This window comes from Zootoca vivipara, chromosome Z1, assembly GCF_965207765.1.
Source record: "Zootoca vivipara chromosome Z1, rZooViv2.hap1.1, whole genome shotgun sequence".
In the NCBI taxonomy this organism is placed as follows: domain Eukaryota; kingdom Metazoa; phylum Chordata; class Lepidosauria; order Squamata; family Lacertidae; genus Zootoca; species Zootoca vivipara.
In genome coordinates this window covers 6,174,474-6,190,430 of record NC_142583.1, presented here as the reverse complement: position 1 = coordinate 6,190,430, position 15,957 = coordinate 6,174,474, and the positions used below count along the sequence as shown (strand labels likewise).

Below are 15,957 nucleotides of genomic sequence, written 5' to 3'. Positions count from 1 at the left end.
GAGATCTGGCAACTGGGTCATGGAGATTCTAGACACCTTCCTGACACCTGCTCTCTCCCTCTTCTCAGAAGACTCATCCAAATTAGCAGACTCAGCTCGAGAAGTATTGGAGCCTTCGTCCTTTGTGCAACCTGTGGCGATCTACGCTCAATGGCTGGGCAGATCATCTTTTGTGAATATGCCCCTCAAGTTTTATACCCCTTCCTCAAGAGACTGAATGGAGCATAGCATTCCCTAACAAACTTTTATTAAAGTTTTGGCATACATTCCCCCCCAAATGGATACTTTCAAGATCAATGGACTCCCACCAGCTGATGCCGATTTGCTTGGAAAGAAGAAAATTACTGGAAATGCAGGTGGAGGGAGGGCAGAAGCATCCTGGAGGTGGGGTGGAGGTCATACCTGCCAAGTTCCTCTCTGAAAAATAAGGGACCGGACCGGAAGTAGCATACCGGAAGTAGCGCGACAGCCATTTTGGAACTGGGCGGAGCATGCTCAGAAGTGACTTTTGATGCTGCTGTGCCCAGTTCCAAAATGGCCGCCGCACCAGAAGTCGCGCTGCAGCCATTTTGGAACTGGGCAGAGCAGCATCAAAAGTCGCTTCTGAGCATGCTCCGCCCAGTTCCAAAATGGCTGCCACACCAGAATAAACCGGGGGAAAACAAAAAAATCCGGTTTTTTTCGGCTGCGGGCAGCTGGAAAAACGGGAGTTTCCCAGGGAAAACGGGAGAGTTGGCAGCTATGGTGGAGGTGCAGTGCTTGCTTACCAGGAGGGAGAGAGGAGGTTGGTGCAGTGCAAAGACGCTGGTGGAAGCCAGTCCCTTGCTCCTGCTGGGACCATTTGCCGTGCGCAAGAGCTACCCAGCCACTTCATTCCTCTCCCTCCAAGTAAATGTCATAAACTGAAGTCAGGGTGATGCAGAAGGAGGATTCACCAATTACCGTGTGTGGGGGGGGTGTCACTCTGACAAGAGTGGGTGGATTTGCCAGGGAGGATCCTGGGGGTGCGGCCTTCCTCAACCTGCACCTCTCATCTCCATCCCCTGCGAGTTCTGCCACATTCTTTGTCCCCGTTAAGAAGGGGCCGCGGCTTGTTGAAGGATGCTGAGGTTGGGGGGGGGCAGTATCCCATTCATCATATAAAAAAAGGATGGTGGCTAACAGAACAAAGTCTGGCTGCTACATCCCCAGACAATGCCTGCCTGAATAATGGGTGCTCTTCATGGCAACAAGTGAGTTTCCCCAAACTCAGATAAGACCGCCTTGGCTTCGTTTATTCCGCTTCCCGGACAAATTTGGGGCTAGTTTGGGCTGAGTTCTAAGGCAGTCGAGACTGAATCCCAAACCAGATGTTCCTAGTAGGAAGTGAACATTTCATCCACTGAAATTGATTGGCAGGGGATTAAAGACAGGGGAAAGAACAAATTTTTCCACACAACATGCAGTTGATTTGTGACATTTGCCACCAATGCCTTTAATAGGGAATTCAACAAATTAATTGGAGTGGAAGTCAATCAACAGCTGCTGGCTCAGTAGAAGACCCATCTTCAAACGCAGTCGTGTCCCACTGTTGCTGGACGAGGGGGCAGCACCTTAGAATACCTAAGGCCTTTAAGGCCTGTTTGTGGAGCCTTCCCATAGCACTGCAAGAAGCTGGGTGCTGAACCGCTGATCTGCCTGATCTAGAAGAGTTTGTCTAACATTCTTAAGCCTTCTTGACTTGCATCTGGCTTGGCCCTAAGACTATGGGAAGACCTGTGCAACAAGCATGCTTTTTCCTTCCAGTGTCTAAATCGGGGTGGAGAACCTTTCTCAGCTCCGGGGCTACATTCCAGTGGTGGGCGGAGCCACCAGTCCTGTCCAAATTGTACTGCATGAGAGTCAAGGAGGCCCACCCCCAAATTATTTAGCTCAATGCTAGTGTCTCCCTTTTTTGCATTTAGGAAAAGCAGCCACTGGACACCCAGGGATCTTTATGCACAGATATGAGTGGACCGGTCAGGCTGCTTGAAGGAGGCTCCATGTGTCTTGCCTTGCCCCAAAGGCTGATGGGAACTCCCTCTCCTTTCACAGCCGGGAGTCCAGAGGCCCTAGGGTCAAGTGGATGGGCTTGTCTGGAACCAAGATGAGTTTGAAAGTGGTGTTGATGTCCACTCCCCTCTTGGTCTCAATCTTGAAGCTCTGCAACAGCTAGAGAGACGGAAGGAAAAGGGGTCATGAGAGGCATTTAGTACCAGGGTGTGATCCAAGAGAACAAGTAGGCTTGTGAGGGCATAGCCAGGAGCCCCAAGACTCAGATTTGGAGCTATATATGTGTGTGTGTGTGTGTGTGTGTGTGTGTGTGTGTGTGTGTGTGTGTGTATGTGGTAAACGTAAAGGGACCCCTGACCATTAGGTCCAGTCATGACCGACTCTGGGGTTGCACGCTCATCTCGCATTATTGGCTGAGGGAACCGGCGTATAGCTTCCAGGTCATGTGGCCAGCATGACAAAGCCGCTTCTGGCAAACCAGAGCAGCACATGGAAACGCTGTTTACCTTCCCGCTGCAGTGGTTCCTATTTATCTACTTGCATTTTGACGTGCTTTCGAACTGCTCGGTTGGCAGGAGCTGGGACCAAGCAACGGGAGCTCACCCCATCACAGGGATTCAAACCACCGACCTTCTGATCAGCAAGCCCTAGGCTCAGTGGTTTAGCCCACAGCGCCACCTGGGTCCATATAAATATATATATATATATGGACACACACACACTAGCTCCTTTTTCTATCACTGAAAAGGAAAATACAGATTGTGTCTCAGTATTGCTGACAGTAAACCTGAATCCATGCGATTAGCGTAGGGTTGTACATGATTGATTTCAGCAGGGCTATTCTGAACAAGTAAGTTGGATACAGCAATATGCTCTTGGTAGTTGTTTTGTATCAAGATGCCACCTGCCTGCCACATCTTTCAGTGGAAAGGTGGGATACAAATTTAAGCTAATAAAAAAAAAGAATTGGGTGTGATGAGCCTTTTTCAATGACTCCTTAATTTTCCATTGCTTTGGTACTCAGAACTAGACATGGGACTCCAGGTGGTGTCTGACCAAAACAGAGCAGAGTATTACCATGACTTCCCTTGATCTGGACAAAAGACTTCTGTGGATGCAGCCTAGAATTGCCGTTTTTGCAGCTGCATCACACTGTTGACTTGTGTTAGAGAATGCAGTCACCTAAGACCCCTAGATCCTAATCACGTGTCTTGCTGCCAAGCTAGGCATCCCCCATCCTATATTGGTGCATTCATGTCACAGGGGAGGCGGGGCCAGACTCACATGGATCAAGAAGAGCTGCATCTCTAGCTCAGCAATCCGGCGCCCAAGGCACTGGCGTGGGCCAAAGCCAAAGCCCAGCCCCCGGAAGTAGGTGGAGTCCGCCTGCAGCCACCTGTGCGGGTTGAACTGCTCGGGCTTGGTGAAAAACCTGGGGTCCCGGCCCATGGCGTAAAGTCCCACCTGGACCAATGTCTGTGCAGAAGAGGAAAAGGGTTAGTGAATATATACCTAGGTTTTCAGATTTTTTATGGATGTGGCCCAATGGCGGATCTAGGAGAGCGCAACCGGTTCAGTAAAACCAGACATGGAGCTTCTGGGACACCGGAGCAGGAGCCACAACTAGGACATCCCATGGAAGGTGAGAGGTGGGGGGAGCACCGGATTGGGGAGTTGCACAGGGTGCCACTGCAATTTGAGACACCAAGGTCTGCCATTGATGTGACCCTTCTCCAAATCCCCCTTTGGTGGTTAGATTAGGCTAGGCTAGGCTTGGCTAGGCTCGCTTTATTAAATATATGTTCCGCTTCCCACTACAGTCCCTAAGCGAGTCACAACCAAGTACTGAAGTAGTAATAATGAAAATGCAGCCATCGAGTCACGTTAAGATATTTAAAATGGGTTTAATGGTACAATCATAAGGACCAGAAAAACAAGCAAAATTTGCTGATCACTGAATTGGATCATGGCATCATTATCAACACACAGTATCACAACAGTAATGATAGATCAAAGAAGGATGCCTTTCCAACCTGGTTACTCACCTTGGCAGGAATACAGTAATTCTGAAGAATGATGTCTTGCACCAGGTATCTCTGTAACGTCACTGCGACCGGGTGGAGCCTTCAGGAAAGACCGGGGGGGGGAGACATTCATCCACTCAGCCCTAATCCACTCTGGAGAGCTTGACCCCAGGGGTAGTAGCATAAAATAGCAGAACTGGAAGGGACCCCAAGGGTCATCTAGTCCAACCCTCTCAGTGCAGGAATCACAGCAAAAGAATCCCTGACAGATGACCATCCAACCTTGGTTTAAAAATGACCAAGGAAGGAGAGCCCACCACCTTTCAAGGGAGTACCATTCCACTGTCAAACAGCTCTTACAATCAGAAAATTCTTCCTGGTGTTTAGTCAGAATCTCCTTTCTTGTCATTTGAATCTGTTGGTTTGGGTCCTGCCCTCTGGAGCAGAAGAAAGCAAGCTTGCCTCCCTCTTCTTCCCTGTGTAATGGTTATGTGATCTTGAGCCAGGCCTCCCAAAGCTCAGAGGTGGAGCACATGCTTTGTTAAAGCAAAGGGAGGGTGCTTTTCTCCCTCTCCATTCCTGCCAACCTCATTTGTTCTTGCTGACTTCCTACCACCACCCTCTTTCCCCCCCTCCTTGCCACCCACCCAAAGTTAGTCTGCAGGGGGCCTTTGGAGACTGGGCGGTTGCCCCCCTATTCAGCAATCCTTCCACGATAGGGAGAACTCCATCTCCTGCTGCCCTACCTCAGTGTCTCCTTGATAGCAGCTTTGAGCAGTGGCACAGATTTCAACATCTTCAGGACATCCCCCTGGGAAGACGACCTGGCAGCAAGGATTTCCGACCGCAGCTGCTCCTGCAGGCCAGGAGCCCGGGCCAATTCATACATTGCCCACTGGAGGGTCATTGAAGTCTGGAAGCACACCAGGAATCAATGGGGAGAGAAGGAAGGAGATACTGGGCTGCTGGCTTCTGTCCCAAATATTTGTACACACTGGATCGATGCCTTCTTCAAATGTATTAGCTTGTTTCATAAAATTTATACATTGCTCGGTTGTAAGATGAACCTCTCAAAGCAGTTTCCAGCAATAAAGCATAAAATCATCAGTAAAAACAATTATTTTAAATAGTCAAGAAAATCAGTGGAAGACTAAAAACAGATTAACATTAACATGGTTTGAAACTGGACTGTATATAGGAGCTGGTTGAGACATTCAGGGAAATGTCATCTGGTCCAGGAGAGGGGATTTAGAGCTTAATCTGATAAGTGTGAGATGCTAGAATTGCTAGAGGTTAGAATATTCTTAGTGAAAATCAATAGGCTAAAGGGAATAATTAGAGTTATTTTAAGATTTAATTTGATGGTCTTGGAATCATCTAATGAGAATTGCTAAATAGGGGACATAATTAGACTCGGGAAGGGAGGAACAGGGAAGTTGAAGTCATGACAGAGTTATCAACATAAGATTGGTTTTTTGCTTTTTGTTTTTTCTTTTTGTAATTTTTTTCTTTTTTTCCTTTTTTCTCTTTTTTATGCTCTCTTTTATAAGGTATTATGATGTAATATGACGATGTGAATGAAATTTTAAGTTGAAAATGCTAATAAATACAATTAAAAAAAAACAAAACAGATTAACATTCACATCGACTTTCTATACATCTGGTGGAGTTGTCTCGACAAGAATGTTTCCAGCAGTAGCTGAATAGAGTACAGTGGTGCCTCGCTAGACAAATTTAATTCGTTCCATGGGTCTTTTCTTATAACAAAAAAATCGTCTAGCAAATCCCATAGGAATGCATTGAATTTTTTTTGCCCATAGGAACACAATGCATTCCTATGGGAAACCGCGATTCGCTAGACAAATAAAACGATTTCATAAAACGATTTCGTCTAGCGAGGCAACCTCCGCTCGAAAAATCCTTTCGTTAAGCGGAAATTTCGTTAAGCAGGGCATTCGTTAAGCGAGGCACCACTGTACAGTGAAGGTACGGTACCTGCCTGGTTTCAATAGGCAGGGCATTCCAAAGTATCACACACAAAAACGGAGTTCTTACAAATGTGAAACAGGCACTATGTGTCTCCTGTAACAGTTTGGTTTAGAGGCAAGCATTGTTGAGAAATTCAGTTCAGGACTCCTTTAAAGCCAGATCTCTACAACTCACACTTGTTGTCAACAGCCCTGCCAGCATCTCCTCTTACCGTGTCCACACCTCCTGCCATCATCTCTGTGATGCTGGCTTTCGTATCCTCGAGAGGCAGCTTGTTCTGCAGCATGAGGCTGGACAAAATGCCCGTGTACTCTTGGTCACTTCTCCGTTTCAGGCGGAGGTCTCGATAGATGTTCTGGATACACTTGTCAGCTGGTGAGACGGAGAGGAAGAAAGTGGGTGCTGTGTCCAGTTCTGGGCACCACATTTTAAGAAGGATGTTGACAAGCTGGAAGGTGTGCAGAGGAAGGTGACCAAGATGACCAAGGTTCTGGAAACCAAGACTTAGGAGGAACAGTTGAAGGAGCTGGGGATGTTTAGCCTGGAGAAGAGGAGACTGAGAGGAGGTAGGAGAGCCATCTTCAGATACCTGAAGGGTTGTCACATGGAAGATCATAGAATCATAGAGTTGGAAGAGACCACAAGGGCCATCCAGTCCAACCCCCTGCCAAGCAGGAAACACCATCAAAGCATTCTTGACATATGGCTGTCAAGCCTCTGCTTAAAGACCTCCAAAGATGGAGCCAGCTTGTTTTCTGCTGCTCCAGAGGGGAAGACCCGAACGAATGGATAAAAGTTACAAGAAATACAATGGATTTGTATACCATTCAGCCCGGACACGGAGATCCAGCACCGAGGGCCTTCTGGCGGTTCCCTCATTGCGAGAAGTGAGGTTACAGGGAACCAGACAGAAGGCCTTCTCGGTAATGGCACCCCCCCTGTGGAACGCCCTCCCAGCAGATGTCAAGGCAATAAGGAACTATTTTACTTTTAGAAGACAACTGAAGGCGGCCCTGTTTAGGGAAGTTTTTAATGTTTGATGCTTTTAATATTTGGTTGGAAGCCGCCCAGAGTGGCTGGGGAAACCCAGCCAGATGGGCGTGGTATAAATAATAAATTATTATTATTATTATATAAGCATTTCATAGGCCATTGTGAGAACACGATGCTGCAGTAGATGGGTCATTGGCCTAATCCAGGAGGCTCTTATTCTGTTCTTACTGTTCTTTTACAGTTAACAAAAAGCATTTCCAAATAAATTAAGACCTCACTGTGTGACCTTGGAGAACGCAGCATGGATAGCACAGGGCGAAACGGATAAATGACCATATGTCAGCTTCTGATGTTTACACGTTCCTAGATGTAGCCTTGATGCTGAAGGCAAGCTGGGGGTCTGAGTCTCCCTTGCTCTGTCCCCCTCCCCTCCTCCTTCAACTGCTCAGACACCATTCCTGTGATTCACTGAAGCACCTCAAAGGCCGCCTTTCCCACCCCTCCATCCCCAGGTGCAGCTTGGAGCTACTCTTTGCCATGTTGCTCTTTCAGGTGTGGGGGACCTGTGGCCCTCCAGGTGTCCCTGAACAGCTCCTCCCATCATCCCTGGCACTGCCCCTGCCTCTAGTAGCAACTGGAGGGCCAGCGGTTCTCCACTCCTGCTCTCATTTTCTCCATATCAATGGGAAAGGAACATCTCTGGCCTGGTGTGATGGACAACCGGACCAGAGTCTGGTGATGCCGTGCCTCAGAATTCCGTCTGAGGGCTGGACCCTCTCTCTGATTGGTTGTCAAGACAGCCGGGTTGGGGGCAGAGCCATCGCTTTGGGAGGGAGAATAAAAGGAACCATTTCAAGTGAGAGGGAAATGGTTTCAGAGGGAGTCGGAGGGAAAGTTAGGGACGGTTGGCTCTGGTCTGGCATGAGGAAAACACCTACGGGCTAGAGAAAGGTGTCTGGAAATAAGCAGAGCATTTACCATCTAGTCTAGGAACCTGTAACACTTAATGGAAGAGCAATGACTGAAATATGCCAAAACAAAATAAAAAAATCCTTCTAGTAGCACCTTAGAGACCCACTAAGTTTGTCATAGGTCTCTAAGGTGCTACTAGAAGGATTTTTTTTATTTTGTTTTGACTGCGTCAGACCAACACGGCTACCTACCTGTAACTGAAATAAGCCACTGAAGTTTAAAAGAAGCTGTGCATTTACTACCTTGTTTAGAATACTGTAACATCTACTAGATTTAGTAGAATTATTAACAAGCTATCTGTTTCCTGAAAGACCTTGATCTCGTGGCACTTCATTTGTTTCACCAACTTAGTTTTGTAAAATAAATCAGGGTCAGATAACATAAATCAGAGAACTCTTTTCTAGTTGTAGATATTTCCCTCAGAGCTGGATGTGTTCTTGAACTCTGGTAATCACAGAATCTTAGAACTAGTGTTGGAAGGGATCCCAGAGGTCTTCTAGTCCAACCCGCTACAATGCAGGAAAGCAACTAAAGCAACATGTTTCATGCTGACCTGAATGACGGGGGGAGAGAAATCTGAGTGTGTTTAAGGACTAGCCTACTGTACAAAGGCAAAACTTGCATTTCCTGCTCTGCCCCACCCATGGCTGGCATGTGGCCCCTGGGAGGTTGCCTAGAAGGGCAAGCAGCCCTCGGCCTTAGAAAGCTGCCCCACCCTTGGGGCTCCATGTAAACACCTGCTCACCATGCTGGAAGATGATGTCCCAGGCCTTCACATGGTCCAGCCAGATCTTGGAGTTGATCCTGCGCAGAAGGCTTGGCGGGAGATACAGCATCGGCGAGGTAGTGTTGAACATCAGGGTTACGGCATCGATGAACTGCTGGCTCTCTGGGTCAATGACATCCTGCAGGAGTCCCAGGCGGGTACCATACAGGACATTGCACACCGCTGGGCGAAAGGGCAGAGGGAGAAAATGAATCCTTGATGTACAGAAGCGTCCCATACTCTGTCCAGTTGGGGGTGGGATCCCACGGATCACCCTTTGGGTCCCTTCCATAACTACAATTCTACGATTTCCTGTGGCTGGGTGTCGTTGCACAGTGGACTTTAAGATCTCAAGAACAGAAGAAAAGCCTTAGCCCAGCATCCTCTTCTCACAGTGGCTGAACAGTTGTCTGTGGGAACCCCACAAGCCAGACTCGAGCATAACAGCAACTCTCCCCTCCTGTGCTTTCCAGCAACTGGTATTGGGGAGCAATGCTGCCTCCAGCTGTGGAGGTAGAGCAGAGCCAGGCTGGCTCATAGCCACTGACAACCCTCTCCTCCTCCATGGATTTCTCTAATCCTCTTTTAAAGCCATCACATGCCTCCTGAGGGAGGGAGTTCCACAGTTTAGCTATGCATTCAGGGCTAGTCCTAGCCCCTAGACTAGCCTGCAGTGGAAGACAATGTCCTATGGAAGGCTCCTGCATGTGCCCAGTGGGAGGGTGCTATCTTGTCCTTGTCAGCAGCACCATAGCAAGGACAGGCAGGGACGAAGAACATAAGAAGAGTCTGCTGGATCAGGCCAATGGACCATCTAGTCCAGCATCCTGTTCTCACAGGGGCCGACCAGATGCCCCAGGGAGAAACCCATAAGCAGTGGAAGACCAACACACTCCCCTCCTGTGGCTTCCAGCAGTGGAGGCATCTGTATCCTCTCTCAAGCCACCACTTATTCCTGGAATCATAGAATGACAGAGTTGGAAGGGACCCTGGGGGTCATCTAGCACACCTCCCTGCAATATATTCCCTCCCATCAAGCCCCCTTGCCCACTCACACTCCAGAGCAAACCGGAACAGCTCGTTGCTGAGGTCAGCCGTCCATCTCCCCTGCCCACTTCTTTGGATCTGTGTGTGCACCCTCTGGACGAAATCTTCCCCCACCTCGTTCAGGAGAGGCACAAAGTGATTGGTCATCTTGAGGGACAGGGCCTCCTTGTTCATGGCCAGGCGGTCATGGCGCCAACCCTCGCCGCTCCTAAGCGGGTGAAAGAGAAACAGAAGGATCAGCAAGGAGGGATCCCCTGGGAAATGCAGGAGAAACTTATGCAGGGGGTCTTACGTCATTTCCTATTACTTATTTATTTCATGACATTAGTTATTGTAAAAAGAAAACCCTCAAAACAGGTTGCTTTTAATAAAAAGATAAAGCAATAAAATTAATAATAAGGAGAATTAATAAAAATGTAAGACTTTCAAGCTGTTAAAATAAAAATAGACTAAAAACAGGTTAAAAGTTGCATCAACTATCTAAGCATCTGGGTAGGCTTCTCTAGACAAGAATGTTTTTAGCCAGCACAAAAAAGAGTCCAGTAAAGGCATTTGCTTGATATCCATTGGCGGGGAGTTCCAAAGTGTAGGTGCTGAAAGGTGGAGGTCTTGTGAAAGCGGAGCAGGTGTTATGTGGCACCTGTAACAGGGCCGGTTCTGCCCATCGAAGTGATGAAGTGGGGTAAGGCATCATGTGTTACCCCACATAACCATCTTGAGGGACAGTGCCTCCTTGATCCCAGTGAATAAACTAATCCCAAGTTTACACTAATAGTAATTACCTGGACTTCCAATAAGTGTCAGTGAACAGCATTTATAGGAAGTCCAGCAACTGCATGGAGAGGGACTCCTGACCTCTGTGACCTCTTCATCTGAATGTCAAAAGGGGTCAGATTCACCCAAATGCCTGGGTAAACAGGAATATTTTCAAATCCCCCCTTGAAAGTTATTAATAATTGGGTTTCAGGGTTGAGCAGTCCTCATTCCTAACCCTTTGACATGCTGGTTGGGGCTGGCAGGAGTTAGCATCCACAGCAGTGCTTAGGGAAGACAGCCCTGAGCTGGATGTCCATCAAGTTCAATAGATCTACTCTGAGTAGGACTCAAACATAATACTTCCCAGTGACTGGCGGTCACCATTAAAATGAACAGTCCTCCCCTAAGATTTCCTGCAGGTGCCCTTTGTATGCTTTCCTGCAGTTATTCCCCACCCCTGGAGATTCCCTGGTCACAGAATGCCCTCTTGCTCCCAACACATCGCACGGGCCTTACTTGAGAAGCACTCCATATGCCTTATTGCGGAAGTTGCGATAGGCCGTCCAAGGTGGTACCATGAACCTCTCTGGGTACATGCCTTCCGCTTTAAAGAGCAATGCCGCATCCTCAGGATCAATGATGTTGACACTTTCATAGGTGCCCAGCTTCTCCCTGCAGCAAGAGCGACGAGGAATATGGGTGAATTGCAACTGCTCACCAACCCAGGCAAGTGCTCTCTCTTCAGGAAAAACGAACATGAAACAATGGGAACTGGGAACTTGGGGAAACCCAGTCAGATCTAAGATGTCCAACAAAGCAGAAACAAGGAAGCAGGTGTGAACAAGGACGGGCAATGTTTAAAGATCTTTGGAATAGTAAGCAGGTGGTAATGAGCTGCAATGGTTTTTTGGTCTTCATGGTCTTCTTGATATACAAAATCAAAACTAGAAAAAAAATCAAATAAAACAAACTACAAACTGAGCAAGCTGATTTAAACATTTCCCCTCTTTAATTGTAATTATTGTGGCAATTCCAATTATAACTGTGAGTTATGTTCAACTAACATTTACTTGATGCTTTTGAATTATGGTGCTGGAGGAGACTCTTGAGAGTCCCATGGACTTCAAGAAGATCAAACCTATCCATCCTGAAGGAAATCAGCCCTGGGTGCTCACTGGAAGGACAGATCCTGAAGTTGGGGCTCCAATACTTTGGCCACCTCATGAGAAGAGAAGACTCCCTGGAAAAGACCCTGATGTTGGGAAAGATTGAGGGCACAAGGAGAAGGGGACGATAGAGGACGAGATGGTTGGATAGTGTTCTTGAAGCCACCAACATGAGTCTGACCAAACTGCGGGAGGCAGTGGAAGACAGGAGTGCCTGGTGTGCTCTGGTCCATGGAGTCACGAAGAGTCGGACACGACTGACCGACTAAACAACAACAACAAAACATTTACTCAGAGGAGAACTAAGAGCCATGGCTAATTTCAGCCAGTATACTCTGAATAAGAATCCAATATAATTCTGAACATGTCTTATTTTTGTTTCTGTTTAACTAACACATCACTCGGCTGTTTTAATTGTTTAACTGATAATTGATTGAGCTACTCTGTGATTTAAAGGTAAAGGTAAAGGGACCCCTGACCATTAGGTCCAGTCGTGACCGACTCTGGGGTTGCGCGCTCATCTCGCATTATTGGCCGAGGGAGCCGGCATATAGCTTCCAGGTCATGTGGCCAGCATGACAAAGCCGCTTCTGGCAAACCAGAGCAGCAAATGGAAATGCCGTTTACCTTCCCGCTGTAGCGGTTCCTATTTATCTACTTGCATTTTGACGTGCTTTCGAACTGCTAGGTTGGCAGGAGCTGGGACCAAGCAACGGGAGCTCACCCCGTCACAGGGATTTGAACCGCCGACCTTCTGATCAGCAAGCCCTAGGCTCAGTGGTTTAACCACAGCGCCACCTGGGTCCCTTCTACTCTGTGATTTATTGCATCTTAATTGATTTTATTTGCTCTGACTTTGGCATTGTATAAATCTCTCTGTGTGTGTATGTGTTACAGGTAGGTAGCCGTGTTGGTCTGACGTAGTCGAAACAAAAAATAAAAAAATTCCTTCCAGTAGCACCTTAGAGACCAACTAAGTTTGTCACAGGTATGAGCTTTCGTGTGCATGCACACTTCTTCAGACACTTCAGATGTGTATGTGTGTGTTTACATATCAGTACATATCAATTAGCAAATAATATGCAAAACTGTGCCATCTTTTCTGGCAATGCCATTAAGCAGCCACCGTTTTGTCAAAGGGCCAGCCAGTTTGGGCAAGACTTTCCTTTGGGTCAGTGAGATTCCAGACTAACAGCTCAGGGGTGAAAGAAATGGCTTTTTGCATGACCCACTGTAGAGGACACTAACACCATGCAATTAAAAACAGTGACATTTAATTGCACATTTATTCAAAATCCAGTAAAAACTATTTAGTTGAATTGACCAAAATCGATGATCCAGGCCAGGGATACCAGTTTTTCAAAGTCTGAAGCTCATTTACACCTCCGGCGTCCCCCCCCCCACTTGCCTCTTAGCGCCCCCCTGGGCAATCCCGCTGCCCCCCCCCCCTGCTTTGTAAACCAATCATCTAAAGGACAATTGGAGCACTGTAATTTACCCCTCACATACAGTTCCCAAGAATCGGAGCAGGGGGAGGGGGGTTAGCGTGCTTTAAATGGCAGCCTAGTCTTAAGTGGTCCCATGAGCAAATCCGGTGATTTTTTTCTGGGGAGACACGGGGGGACGCGAACCCCTAAACATTTTGTGAATCTAAATGCACCTGGGAAGGAGGCGGAGGAAGCAGACGCGGCGGCGGCAGCAAGAGGGGAGAGGCAGGAAGGAAGCGGCCACCTGCGAGCTCCGCGGTCCTCTGATCCTCTGGCCTGCCCCCCCCCCCCGCCAGAACCTCCCTTCCCTTGCAGATGCGCCCTGCGCCCCTTCTCTTCCTTCTCTTATTTCACTAATTTTCTCTCTCTTCTTCCCACCCCAATTGAAAGTATCTGTCAATGTCTGGTTGTCGTCCCCCTCTGTTTTACCATTTATTTTTGGATACAGGAAGGCTTTTGGAAGGACCTAAATTCCCCTTCTTTCAGTCCTTCCTTTCTTTTTTGGCAGAACCACAAATTTTGGTCTGAGGATTTGTGTTTTCACCTCTGGGTTTCCTTTTTTAAAAAAATAAATAAATAAATTAAGCCATCTTTTGGAATAAGTTTCCTCTGTCCTGCCCATTTATTTATTTTTCCCGATTTGAACTATAAAATGGTAAAAAAAAATTGAGTGAAAATGAAAGTGCCCCTAAACATTTTTTAAAGAAAAAAAAGCAATGAGCAAATCTTTTCAGAAAGCCCAATAAGCTGCTAGAAATGAGAGAGGGTGGAACATATCAGCCAAAAGACCCTTACCTGTAGATCGGCCCAAATTGCTGGAACTTCTTTACCATGATGTTGTGGACATTGTGCAAGCCGTCTTCCTTCCAGAAGTGGTACAGGTTGAGCCAGCTGTTTCTCCAGTGGCCAGGTAATTCGTCAAATGGCCTGCCCACTTTCTCCTGTAGAGGAGAGGGGTACAGCTCTCCAGAAGCTGTGTGAACTCTGCGATGGCCCAGAGGCTGGGTAGTTTCAGACCAGTATAAGATCTTCAAGCTACTGGGCAGGCAGAAACCATGCCTGGCTTGCATTGCAACAGTAGGGAATAAAAAATTTTAAAAATAGGAAGAGGGAACCAAGCAGCCAACTCCAGAGGAGAAATCCTTTGGAAATGATGCAAGTTCTCCAAAGATCAGGCTCTTATAGCAGCTGGGCTGCCGTCTCAAGGATGCAGAACGTCCAGTGGCATTCGGCTTGAAATCCCAGCCCATTCGCCCTCCCCCTTTATGATATTATTCATTTGAGCAAGGTTTGAGGCCTTTTGGCTAAGATAAAGTGTAGGTTTACGCACGCGATGAACCAAAACAAATCATGGGTAAGTAACTCTAAAGACAAGCTGATTCACTGATGATGATGAGAATCGTCGTGGAAGCAGAAACCTTTTGCATTTTAAAGCTAGACCTTAGGAACGGTTTCCTTGAAACCAAGGACACTGGAGACAGATGGCATTTTCACTGATGCAAGGTTTGTTTAAACATATATACAGTACAGGCTAAATGTAACATTGGAAACCGTCTTTAAAGCATTTCAGATATAGAAAATCAGAGGGCTGGGTGGGTAATTGCACTCATATATCAAAGCCCCAAAAGACAAACAATGGTCCAAATGGAACATACTTCCTTGCAACAGAATCCTGTTTATTAGAATAGAAATTGTTAATAGTTGGAAATCACAGGATAGCACACAGAGAAAAATTTTGGAAGTCTGGAAGTACAGAGTACTAGTTACAGGTAGGTAGCTGTGTTGGTCTGAATCAAAGCAAAATAAAAAAATTCCTTCAGTAGCACCTTAAAGACCAACTAAGTTTTTATTTTGGTAGGAGCTTTCGTGTGCATGCACACTTCGTCAGATACACTTCGTCAGACCTTTCATTGCCTACAGACAGCCACCCAATCTTAAACAACTCCTCACCCACAATAATACAACCACCAGACTTAACATGGACACTGGTACCAGAGCCTGCAATAAACCCAGATGCCAACTTTGCTGCCACATACACCCGGACAACACCATTACTGGCCCCCACAACATCCAACATGCCATCTCAGGACTATTTAATTGCTCATCGTCTAACATTGTGTATGCCATCAAATGCCAACAGTGCCCTTCAGCTCTCTATATTGAACAAACAGGCCAAACCCTACGCCAAAGGATAAATGGACATAAATCTGACATCAGGAACCACAAGACAGAGAAACCAGTAGGAGAACACTTCAGTCTCCCAGGACATTCTATACAAGATCTCAAAGCAGCTGTTTTATTACAGAAAAATTTCAGGAACAGACTGGAAAGAGAAGTTGCTGAATTGGAACTCATTACCAAGCTTAAAACCATGGAGCCACCTGGGATTCTTATCTCATTATGCATGATCAAGCTTTATTTAGCCTCAGCCCTTGTTAAGCAGGACCTATTGCAGTAATCAGCAGTCGTTAACAGCCATCAACAGGTTTACCACTCTTACAGCCCATCACCCATTCCCATCACCCCCCACACACCCTTTGAATATATATAAGGGTCTGGTTGCTTCTGTTTCAAGTGTATCTGAAGAAGTGTGCATGCACACGAAAGCTCATACCAAAATAAAAACTTAGTTGGTCTTTAAGGTGCTACTGAAGGAATTTTTTTATTTTGGAAGTACCGTGTTTCTCATATTATAAGACACGTCTTATATTTATTTTTTCCTCAAA

The 15,957-nt window shown here is 46.8% G+C and overlaps 2 protein-coding genes across 9 annotated transcripts in view; one reads left to right on the top strand and one right to left on the bottom strand.

Annotated features, from left to right (window-relative positions):
• CCDC33 (coiled-coil domain containing 33) overlaps positions 1–3,001 on the top strand; it is a 190,115-nt gene extending 187,114 nt beyond the window's left edge. For 3 of the 8 annotated variants that reach the window (XR_015947055.1, XM_060279001.2, XM_088657888.1), the window contains one exon: positions 69–278. Coding sequence is in view for 2 of the 8 variants with exons in the window: in XM_060279001.2 (XP_060134984.1) it covers positions 69–86 (18 nt within the window). In the remaining 6 variants the exon portion in view is untranslated. Of the gene's footprint in view, positions 1–68 lie in introns of all 8 variants that reach the window. The other 5 variants (XM_088657906.1, XM_088657884.1, XM_088657891.1 and 2 more) reach the window with 2 other exon arrangements.
• On the bottom strand, positions 1,446–14,597 carry CYP11A1 (cytochrome P450 family 11 subfamily A member 1). Its single transcript, XM_060279002.2, has 9 exons — positions 14,027–14,597; positions 11,095–11,250; positions 9,831–10,030; positions 8,755–8,958; positions 6,256–6,416; positions 4,802–4,968; positions 4,077–4,155; positions 3,316–3,507; positions 1,446–2,190 (listed from the first exon to the last, which is right to left on the bottom strand). The coding sequence occupies exons 1-9, from the start codon at positions 14,299–14,301 to the stop codon at positions 2,068–2,070; spliced, it is 1,557 nt and encodes a 518-aa protein (XP_060134985.1). The 5' UTR covers positions 14,302–14,597; the 3' UTR covers positions 1,446–2,067.
• Positions 14,598–15,957: the final 1,360 nt, after the last annotated feature.